Here is a 12,462-nt window from a genome sequence, read left to right on the forward strand (position 1 = left end):
CTCAAATCAAATTTAGTGTAATGAATAATAACACATTAAATTTAATATAACATTATTCATTTACACCAATTGGATAAGATAAAAAAGAATATACTAAGAATCTTCCATTTTAATGCAAGGTTTGGAGTTTACCTGCTGAGAAGGTTTAATATTTGCGCCAAATTTTATACTGATTTTTATGGATTTCATGTTATCAATTGGATATGGCCTTRAAACCCCACATGGCAATTACCTTATATTCATATGAACTTTGAAATAGAAGTASATTATTATAACCCATTGATTATGGTCCATACAAGTTGGGGTTTATGCAACTTCATTTTGGCTCAATTCACCTTCCAAAATCATCTATTTTGATCTTCACAAATATTTGACAAATCTAATGCTTCATTACATTTTATATCTTGTTTACGGGAATATATAGAAGTACAATGAAAACCGAAATGAAAAAGTTCTAAGTTACCTGTCATTGGGGATGCGACTGCTAGACCGTCTTAACTCCCAGGGTGGTAAGCACCCCTTTAATGGAGACTGCAGAAGTAACGACGATGTTGATAATTGTCTCTGCCTTGACGAGATTGATGATAAACAACTAAAACTATTACTTCGTAGTTTTCGTTTCTCGTTTACGTTATGAGGATTGTGTTCCACGGCAGGAACTCGAAGAGCATCTGGTAAGACACTGCTGAAAACCGAACCTGCAATGGTAATATCAGTCAACARCTCTACATCCAGCAGCTTATATGTGAGATATACAGAGAAGGGTAAATTGCGTCAAAATTAAACAAAATTTGGTTTTATTTCTTATTTAGTGTAACAAAAAAAATTATTCTCAGTCGATGTAACAAAGTTTCAAAAAATTTACATTTTATATCCATTCTGACTAATAACCTACTGATGTTATAACATTTGATAACGTCGATACCCGTTTAAGAAAGTTCTATGAAATGTTTACAAAAGGGTTAATATCATCAAATGCTACAAGATCAAAAGATTACCGGTCAAAATAGGTAAAAGAAATAGAAAATCTTGATACTCTGTTATATTCCTTCCGTCCCAAAATAAGTGTCCACTTTTCTATTTTAGTTTATCCCAAATTAAATGTGCACCTTCAAAAGTAGATGTCTACTTTYCAATTCTTTCCTTAATCTACTCTCKTGTCACTAAAGGTAAAATAGTCATATAACTAATCAAAAAGTATAATGATTGCACAACCCTGAAATCCTTTGCCTTTTTCATCGTGGCGTGGACATCTATTTTGGAATGGAAGGAGTATTRGATAGGAAAATTTTGAAACTTTATTATATTGATTGAGAAGAAAAAAAACACTAAACGGGAACTAAAGCAAATGTTGTTGCATTTTTCCCTTGAGAGAACGACCTAGTGATGAGAAAATATTAATATTACCTAGTTTAGCAAGCCGGTTAACCCATTTTGGGATCGGCTTTCCGGTTAACTTGTAACAGATATCGTTGCAGAAATGATTGCAGTTCTTGACGATCAGGTGATATGAATCCCCATTGTAGTTTGCCGCATGATGCTCCATGAACTCTCTGACCTGGGCCGGATCCAGACATGTAGTCCCGATTAATATTGATCTCCTAAATTTGAAGCCTGGGCATTGCCGAGGTTCAACCTCAAAGACACCGCTTGTGGGATAATCATGAGCTCCAAATGCATATTCTACACCATGAACTGTTAAGTGCAAACATAATACATCAGAAAACTATTATGTTGACCATTCACTTTCAATTCAGCAATGATATATTGTTCTTTCTAAAGGGGAACAACTCACATTCTGATTTTGAGTGGGATACACTAGGTTTGTTTGGTTTGGTACGGTTCAGGAAAAATTCACACACAATCTCTAATTCGAACTCACAATCTAAGGCTGTGAATTTGGTAGCAAACGGGACTGGACTGAATTCGTGAGAGTGAGGTAGGCCAGTGAAAGAGCTGATGAAAGAATTAGGGTATTGAACTGACATGGGTATGTTAGTAATTTACCAATCTTGTCTGATCTCCCTGATTTTTGTTCCMCCTATTTTGGTAAAAATGCATTTTTGTTCCACTTAATCCTGATGATGGGCTCAGTCATAGTCATGTTGCAAAAAGCACTGGTGGTTCATTTTGAATGTACGGATGTAAGGATATTTTGGACTTTTGGTAATTGATTGCCTTTTGTTAATTGATGATAGGCTCAAACTCTGCAAGTATATCTGGCTCTAGGGAGCAACTTCTTTCCTAAAAGAATTCAACTTAGAGAAAAAAATATGGAAGATCAATGAAAAAACAGTTGGATAATTCAGAATGCCGTCCACCTATGAGGCTATGATAAAAGGTAAAACGAAAACGACCGCTTTCCTAGATGATAAATGGGCAACATTGGTTTCAAAATGGGATCACCAGAAAAGCATCCATACAAACTCTACACAACAGTAAGGGGCTGTTTTGCTGGWWTTCCTCTACACARTAGTAAGGGGCTGTTTTGCTGGTTTTCCATCTAACTGTGTGGATTAATCTGTATAAATTGGGAAGGTTTTTATTTGGGAGGGTACTTTCATAGATGGAAGGAACGTGTTTTCAATTGGAAGGCAGCTTTGCATTAAACTTGGCTTTCTGCATAAAGCTCCCTCTTAGAARCTTACTAAATAAGYCACTTTCCATATCATTAAGCCACTACCAAAAAATCGTGTASAGCTGACCGAATAAGCTGCGAGTCTCATTAAGCTCATTACGCTGCAAACAAACAGGCCCTAAGGGTGGTTTGGCTGTTTTTCTATTAAGGCCTATATGGATTAAGCTATCTGTATGAAATAAGCTAAAAAACTTGGAAGGGAGTCCCAGGCTGTGCCTGGACTAATCCCGGCAAAYTGTGACGGTAAGAAATCAGCCCTGATAAACTCATCGGCCACAATTGTTATCTGTTTATTGTGTTGAACAAATGGTATGAATAATTTAAATAAATTTATGAAGCAACRTTACCTTCCACACCAGAATGAAAGATACCAAAGCCAGCCCAGTAAGCATAACCATTCAAAGGTGTCAAATCGTACACATTGAGATAAACCGGTGTGTTGCCTGGCCCATAGTCCGCCTTCACTTTTGGAAATAAACAAAAACGAGGTGCTGATTTTCCTTTCAAACGAAGGGACACAATAGACTTCAGTCCCTTCTTTGTKACAAATTTCATGGTGCTTGTAGTGGTCTACCAAGAAGTCAATCAGCACCTGTTGCCATCCTACACATGTATATAATTTCATGTTGTAAGATTCCCGTCAAGAAATAACAAATATGGCCACAGAAAACCGAATCAAGACAAAATAAAACTTAGTTTGGCTTTCACTTTCGGAAATAGAAGTACTTATTAGATAAATGGATAAAATTTATGTCCGGAACTAGAACTCCATTCAAATTTTGTGAATGATATCCAAATGCAGGAATGTTGACTTTCAAATTTCCACCAAAAGATCTTCAATCAGTTGAAGGTCTGACCGATAAAAATTATGTCAAGACAGCTACTTAAAATTATTGAAGATTCAGCAACTACCACATTTCCTGAACAATCAAAAGTATATAATAGTTCATAAACTCCTTGAGTTGACTTTGACATCTTGATGGCATGTTAATTGCATAAGAAGCTTCCCCACCACAAACATTTGAAATGGATTCAGTACATAAATAATACCATAGGAATCATATTTTAGAAYAGGTTAAAGGCCATGAGTGGGAGCCCATGAACTCAACCAAATATCTAGAGAGAATAAATCAAGATTCCATTACTATATACTTAGTTAAGAGCCTTCCACGTGCAGCTCAGTTGGCGGGGGGGCGACTTTGCMCAAATAATGCCCCCTCACATTGGTGTYCTTGGAGGCGGGTTCCATGTGGGGATTGCCGGTAATCAACTTTTTGCCCAAATTTGCCATTTTTAACATCTCAACACAATATTCAAACAAAGATGGTAAATTGTTGTCTTTCCAATACGCACTTAGGTCATGGCATGTATCAAGTTTTGAATATCTTAAAAGTTAAGGTTCTTAACACCCAGAGTTCACTAAGGTTACCCTGAGGAATCCGTATATATTCATATGACAAAAGGCAACAAAGAAGATAAAGAAAGTCTATATGAACAGGCGAACAGCTACTCACTTGGACTATTGATCTATATTTTTTCCAGTCCATCCTTACAATGGCATTGAAGTCGCAAAGCTCTTACTATTATCACAATTTTTTTTTTCCAGAGTGCATTTAGCAACACTTGTGCAAGACAACCTCCTTACTACCCAAAATATCATGAACGGAGAAATGTTAACCTAATYAATAACAGAGTTGCTCAATCACAGGCTTCTAAAAGCAGCAGAGWCTAGACCTGGCACCAGAAAAAAAGAGAAAGAACACATGGATGACGAGTTGACGACTAACAACTGTGATAGGACCAGGTTGATTGACTTGATTCTGTTTCACTTTGCATTTCTGTGTGATTTTTTCTAGTTCACGTGCAACTCGCACCAAGATCTGACATAATTTTGTAAACCTAACCTGAACAAATTTAAATGCAGCAAGTTTAGGTTCTCCAATGTTGAACCCACCACAGTTGTTGAAATTATAGCCTAAAAAGAATTTGGGAGTAAATTTTGTCSAATTGAAGGGAAATTGGCTTACTGGTAGCAATCAAGTATCTACCACCTGTAGGTAGTGAGTTTAAGCCCTTTTTTCAACAGCTAAGTGTGTGAGTCAGTTGCTTTTCGAAAGAAAAAAAAAAAGGAAAGCAGGAACATATAAAAKRATACATTTGGTACAAGTCAAAGAAWAATGAGAAGAAACCCCCACACACACGATGTTCGTAAATGCCAAAAAGGAAAACAGGCCACATGCGCCCTTTAAATCTACTAACATAGAACCTTTAATGAGCATACTGTGACGATAATCATCAAGTTGCAAGTAAATATCCGCCAGAAATCATCTCAAAMTGATTTCGATTCGACAAAATTCACTCCCGAATTCGTTTTGAGGCTATCATTTCAACAGTTATAGTAGATTCACTATAAGAGAACATAAATTTGCTGCATTTAGATTTGTTCGAATTAGATTTACAAAATCTGGTCAAATTATGTCAGATCTTGGTGCCAATTGCACGTGAACAAAAAGAAATCACACAAAAACGCAAAGTGAAACAGAATCAACCGAGCATTCACTATAATATAACAGATCAGACGGATGAAACCAACAACGAACATTAGAAAGTAACAGAAAGAAAAAGTAGCAGCAGTATCAATTTACAAACCAAGAAACCCAAACTTGTAATTTAGAGAAGAATCAGAAGCAACATAGTGGAATTAGAACCTCCAACTTACAGAATAGAAGAATAACGCCATTGGAAAAATTGAAGAATAACGCCATTTACGAATAAAATAAGCAAGTTTCTGTGAAGATTGTTCAGGTTGAAGTCTGCAAATTTGCACACTCGTGTGTGTGTGAGAAGGAGAGAGAGAGCCAGAGAGGGGGTAAGAGCATAAAGTGGTAGCAGGACAGCCTAACCCTCTCTCGCTCACTCTCCTACTCTCTTTCACCTTGATCAACCATATATACTATAACCACACAACCGCCGAGTTGCGGCCAAAACGCACCTCTTCCATGTTTTTATTAAATGGTGAATCTTGTTTTTGATAAAATAAAAGTATGTCCTCTTAATAATTTTAAAACTTTTTAAATGATTTTGTATCATGCGTCTTCTTTAATTATTTAGATTCCTAATTTCATAGTAAATAATAATCAAACAATTATATTTCATTTTACACTATATCATAAGAGCAACTTAATCATTCCGACCATTTAATCATTTTGCACAAAACCATTAAGCAACTATCAAACAGCCCTTAATAAAAATTTGGCATTTTTAAGGATTAGATTCATCTCTAAATCTTTTTTTTTTTTGAATTTTTAAAAATATTATTATTTTGGCAAGTGACGTTTCCAACACTTACAGAGGAGTTAAAAGACAAAAAAAAATTATTTTCACCCACTTGCAGAGATGTCACTTGCAGATCTAGGTGAAAAGTGAATTTCTATTCTTGTCTTTCAAACACCTTTGCTCGTGATATTTTGAAAATGTTCAATGAAAAATGACWAAGAGATGAATTTGGTTGCTGAAAATGGCTATTTCCTTCGATTKCTCTTTAAATCACTGGGGGTCAGATTAAAAGAAAAAAATGTATTTTTTTTAATAAAATTCATTTCGTTAATAAGTTAGTGGTTGATTGATAAATTAGTTGTTTGATAAAAAATAGTTAATGAGGTGTATTATTATTTAGAATTATCTAAAATAATAAGGTGACGTCTGGTTTATTGGAATATGACATGATTAGAAGGAATTGGAATTGGAATGGTTAATTTCACAGCCAAATTACATCCATGTGTTTTGATTCATTATTTGAGTTTAATTAAAGAATTTGAATTCTAATATGTTGGAATGTATATTTCTTGGATGCTAGCAAAGAAAAACTATTATACTTTTATATTTACTCTTTCTTTACATCCTACCATGATGGTTGTCGCCACAATCATCATCACCATCGTCGTCACCACTGCCATCCCCCATCGCCACTACCACCTCCAACCCACCACCACTATTATATTCAACAAACTATACAAGCAATTCTTTTATTTATATTACATTTCAATTCTTGTCAATCAAACGTGTGGTCAAAYATGATTAAATTTCATCTCAATTTATTCAAATTCCAATTTATTTCGTAGATTGCAATTCTAAYGGATTTCATTCAACGAAACAAACGTCACTTAAGGTTTGTCTATATAAAATACAAGGGACATAATTAACGAAGAAACTCACGATTTATTGAATGTTGCTTGAGGTAACTTTCAAAAAGAATAGGTTTTTAAGTAATTGTAATTTATATATTAATAAATTTAAAAAAGTAAGTTAGATTATATTTATTAAACATTCCAATATGTCAAATATAATTTATGAAAAGTAATGTTAATTAAATTAGCTAAAATTTTACAAGGGTAAGTTATGTATTTGATCCCTGTAGTTTGTGGTTTTTTACAAAACTGGTCTGTAAACATTATTTATTACGTAAATGATCTAGTAGTATGCATTTTTTCACGGATTTAGTCCCTGGACTAAACAGTTRTCCAATAGGCAACAAGTCCATTAAGTCTGAGAGTATTTCTGTCTTTTTACCRGATTCATCCATTTTAATGGTTTTTTCTCTCTCTTTCATTTGTTTGAACACTCATCTTCTTCAATCAAGAAGGTCAAGARCAATTGTAAATGGTGCTAAATTAAACCTAAATAAAAATCCTAAATCAAACCAAAACTAGAAAATGAAGAAAAGAAACCTATTCCACCAGTTTCGAAGGCCTAAAAAACGCAATTCAAAGACCTCCGTCCATGAAATTCAAGTCTTATGTTTCTTCTCCGGCGCAACCACACTCTGRCGGCCCCCTTCCCATCTCTGGTGCAAATGCCCCCGGTCCCCACCTCTATTTTCCCTCAGCTCCACCCACTTTCTTCCCCATGTTACAGTCGCCATCTAGGGTATCATTTGAGTTTTCATCAAAAAAATAGAATGTAATGATATTATACTAAATTATTGTTGATTTAGGGTTTCTTCTTCTATTTGTATAAGTTTATTCATGATGTTCTACATTCTTATTATGAAGAAGATTGATATCCAAAAAAAAAAATACAAAAATTAAACAAAAAATATTTTTCATTAACCTGGATATCCAATTACGAGCCGACTAATCCCAAGGCGACCACCTGTTTTGCTCTCAAATCTAACGGACATGGTAGACGAATGTTAGAGCAAAGGACCAAATCCGTGAAAAAAAAATGCCTAACACAATCTGTTTTATGTATAAATCAAGTCTAAAAATCAATTCTATAAAAAAATCCCATGTCATATAAACCAAATCCATAATTTACTCCTKTTACAATTAGAAGATTTGTTATCAAAGGGCTTCTTCAATAGCAACGTAATCTCAAATTAATATAGTACCACGATCATTGTTTAGAAAGTAAAAAAAAAATGTTCTAAATTGCTTAGACTAAATAATCTTACCCCACATGAGGTATAGAAATAATTGAGAATCTTACCTCATAGAMTGATAGTGAGAGAAAGAACTTTTACCCAATAAACTTACAAACAATTAATTTTGATGGCCAAAAAAGTTAACCAATATGATAAGTGAGAGTGATGACTCTTACTGATAAACAYTTACCTAATAAGCATTTGGTAAACGGTCCTTARACTTTRTTCTTTCACTTCACATTGTTTTCGTCTAGCGCAGTTCAAAGTTTAGTGCTTTGTACGACAATGACATTTTCTTGGCTAATCTTAGTGCAAAAAAAGGTTTGTAACTGACAAACCTTAGTCGACCTACACTGTCCTGTTTTAAAAATATTATGTAAGAAACGAATAAGATATCTTACGATCAAACTAGGTAAATATTTAGATTGTTGTTAGTATTTGAATACATTTTGGGCGACCTTGGACCTATTTTTATTCAACCAATTTTTAGYTCCAATATCGTATATGGGACCTGATAGGATATCGTGACAAGGTGACGTCACGTGAGACAAAATGGACAAATTTTGTCCCAAAAAACTGTGGAATTARGTGGGACAAAATTAATCATGATGAGACTATTTTTCTAAAACGTAATTTTTTTTCATAATTAAACTCTCTTTCAATTCTWTGAGGATTTTATATTATTGAATGAGTTAATAAGAACAATGCATCCAAAAATGTATTGTTGTTTTATAATGTGATTATTTTTAGTGTATTTTTTTCTTTTCCTATCATCAAACAACATTTTATTTTCATATACATTGTTTCATTAACGTGAAACAATAAATAATTAGTAGTTCTCATTTAAATATGTTTATATATATATATATATATATGTATGTATATATATATATATATGTATGTATAGAGTTTAGTTCATTTATTAACCCAAAAAAAAAGTATTAACTTTATAAACTTTTTAGACCAATCATAATCCATTTTAATATGAGGTTCAACTCTATCCAAGAAATTAATGTTAAGGGTGTGTACAATTTTTTTTATTTAACTCCTATATCATTAATTGGATGTTACATTATCATAAAATCTCATGATTTTTGCCCTTTTTAATATTGTTCTTAATTTCCCAAATTTTTGATGATTTGGTTAAGAGTTGAATAACATAAATTCATTATAATATTTATAATTTTGTGATTAGTGGCGGAGACCTGGTAGTAAAGTGAACATATATTTCCATAAGTGTACAGTGTTCATTGTCTATTAACATAAGTAAACATATTTTCCATAGGTGGACAATGTTCATTGTCTATTAACATATGAAAAGATAGAATAACTAAATGAATTTTCGTGAACATATGTGAATATCCAAGCAATGCACATGACACATTGTTCATGAGTGAACCCATGTTGATATAGAGGGGGGAGGATCTCTATGTGTATATTAATGTTAATAATGATGGAGATTTTGTTATTCATAACAAAGATTAATATACACAGGGCGGTTATAAAACATTAATATACACATGGACAGTTACAAAACATCCACATTTTTATGATTGTTTTTCCAATAATACTCTTGTTCGTATATGTTCATCTTAGATGGTAACATATTATATCATACGTTATTACAAAATTGTCATCATTAATGTCATCCGTTGATTTACAAAATGAATGGTTGCGATAAGTTAACCAAGTGTTAAATTGGGTTAACAAAAGAACCTACCCCTGTATGTTTGTTTGGGGGGGGGGGTGTATGTGTATGCAGACTCGGTATCATGTGAGACAAGACTGTTTTCGTGAGACGCGACTTTTACACTTGAAATTTTACAGCAAAACACTGTGAATGTAACATTCATAGTGTTTTTGCTCTGAAGATTCAGTTTTTTTTACCTTCACAACATTGTGTGAAGTTTCAAGTGCAAAAATCGCGTCTCACGTGTCTTACGAAAACAGCCTTGTTTCACGTGAACACAACCCTATATATGTATGCGTGTGTATACTAGAAGGGTACTCGTGAAATGTAACGAGATTTATTTTGATTTTAATTGTTTCGTTTTATTTTGTTGGTCTCTTTCGATATTATAATATAAATTTATGTGGTTTTGAGCAAACAATAATATATTTTTTTTAAATATAAATTTGAAGATATCATAAAAATTAAAAATATATAAAAGTTCTCATTTTTTGTGTAATTTTTTTAATTCATTTTTTTTATTATAATCTAATTTAGGTTTAATGACGAAGTAATTTGTTTTTGGCTTAATAGTATAATTTTTATAAAGATAATAACTAAGTTTCTGTTAGTTATCAATGATTATCCTAATTATATTTTAGATTTTTTATATTTAAAATGAGATGTTTATTCTCTATTTGATTATATTTATCTAAAGTTAGTTACATGAATTCAAATATGAAGCTTAATAAGTTGTATTTATGCACTATTACTTATAATCTTGAATTTTAAGTAATATGCATTAATAAGCAGTACTTCTTGTATAAAAGATGGTTTTTAAGAGTTTTTGTCAAATGTTTTATAATATATGAATATAGTATAAATATGTGTGTGTGTATCTACATAGAGGAGGTTTACTTTGCAAACCACGTTATTTATACAAAATTGTACAAACCTCATTCAACCAATCATAATTTTTTATTTTGTTCATTTTTTTTGTAATTATGAGAGGTTGATTAATCATTTTTGTTGTTGAGGATTTAATCATAAATATTATCATCTTCATTATTTTAATTTTAAAGAAATACATGAAACAGTTTCATTAAAATTTCATTAAGTRTTATATGAAACAATTCATAACCATATATGAAACAACTTCATCAAAAAAAATATTATTATGAAACAATTTCACAAGATTAAACAATTTAATGAAAAAAATTCATAAGATTAAACAATGAAATCGACCGATGAGGGTGGTTTGCACGGTTTGTACAAATTAGGTGGTGTGCATTTGATCGCTTCTCTCTCTCTCTCTATATATATATATATATATATATATACACACACCTAATAAATAAGTAACTTTGGGGACACGTATCATGTTTATGTGCGGCGGTTATTGATTTTTACCGCCTAAACATGTATCTAGACACAATGTTCACTCACGGTTCAAATAGGTCTACTTAAGTGACATCTGTTCCTCTACACGTTTATTTTTATATTTTTGTGGTTTAACTGAATTTAAGTCTAAATTTAACTCTGAAGTGACCTCCAAACTTAGAACATAACTCTGGGAAAATTCAAAAGTTGTAAGTTTGAATTTAACTCTGAAGTGACCTCTAGACTTACAACATAACTCTGGGAAAGTTCAAAGTTGTAAGGTTGAATTTAACTCTAAATTTAACTCTGAAGTGGCCCTCCAGACTTACAACATAACTCTGGAAAAATTCAGAGTTGTAAGTCTGAATTTAACTCTAGAGTGGCCTCCAGATTTACAACATAACTCTGGGAAAATTCAGAGTTATAAGTCTGAATTTAACTCTGGAGTGGTCATCAAAACCGGGTTTAAAATTTCAAATTCGGATTTTTGAAGCATTTTTCACAAAGCAATATTACCCGGAAAAAAAAAATTCCAAGCTGACCTGCCAGCTCGACCCTAGCCAGGGGCTCTGCCCCTTGGACCCCGCCACCGGGGGTGCTTCCCCCGGACCCCCGTCGTTTAGGGGCTTCTCCCCTAAATCAAAATAAACTCAAACAAGTGTACACTCTACACCTTTCTTACTTGTTTGACATTTATCATGATTACATTGGTCAACAATTTAATCTCATTACACTTAAATGACATTAGTGATACAAATCACCAACATAAAGTCATCAGATATTGGTTATTGCTCATACTTACAACATAACTCTGAATTTTCTGTTCCAAACTTAGTATACAGTTTATTCTCAGACTTAAAATACAACTCTGAACTCCTCTTCAGAGTTGAAGTTCGGAGTTATGTTTCTGAGTTATAAGAAGTCAGAATTCTTGTGACTCAGAATTATGCTCGTAGATACTTTCTAGACTTAGAAGACAATTCTGAATTCTTCTTATTTAGAGTTAAGTCCAGAGTTATTTTCCAGCCTAACAATAGAACTCTGAATTCTTGTGTTTCASAGTTAATGTTCAGAGTTTTCTTTCAGAGTTAATGTCTAGAGTTTTCCTAATTTAAAATACCTCATGTAATACACGGGGTCGAACCTAATATATATATATATATATATATATAAGCGAGTCTTCATAGGGCAATTGTCACTGCTTATGGACCCGAACTAGGGTGATCTATCCATGACAATGATGAAGCTTGGGTGAAACTAAGTGGAGGTCCGAACCGACTGATGTTGAAGAATCAGCGGATGAGTTGTGGTTATATATATATATATATATATATATATATATATATATAGGGG

At 32.9% G+C, this 12,462-nt stretch overlaps 1 protein-coding gene across 1 annotated transcript; it reads right to left on the reverse strand.

Annotated features, from left to right (window-relative positions):
• Positions 1-323: 323 nt before the first annotated feature.
• On the reverse strand, positions 324-5,537 carry LOC112514341 (deSI-like protein At4g17486). Its single transcript, XM_025120759.1, has 4 exons — positions 5,358-5,537; positions 2,986-3,241; positions 1,408-1,695; positions 324-698 (listed from the first exon to the last, which is right to left on the reverse strand). The coding sequence occupies exons 2-4, from the start codon at positions 3,191-3,193 to the stop codon at positions 460-462; spliced, it is 735 nt and encodes a 244-aa protein (XP_024976527.1). The 5' UTR covers positions 3,194-3,241; positions 5,358-5,537; the 3' UTR covers positions 324-459.
• Between the last annotated feature and the right edge of the window lie 6,925 nt (positions 5,538-12,462).

Source organism: Cynara cardunculus, assembly GCF_001531365.2.
Source record: "Cynara cardunculus var. scolymus isolate 2C chromosome LG 6, CcrdV1, whole genome shotgun sequence".
In the NCBI taxonomy this organism is placed as follows: Eukaryota; Viridiplantae; Streptophyta; class Magnoliopsida; order Asterales; family Asteraceae; genus Cynara; species Cynara cardunculus.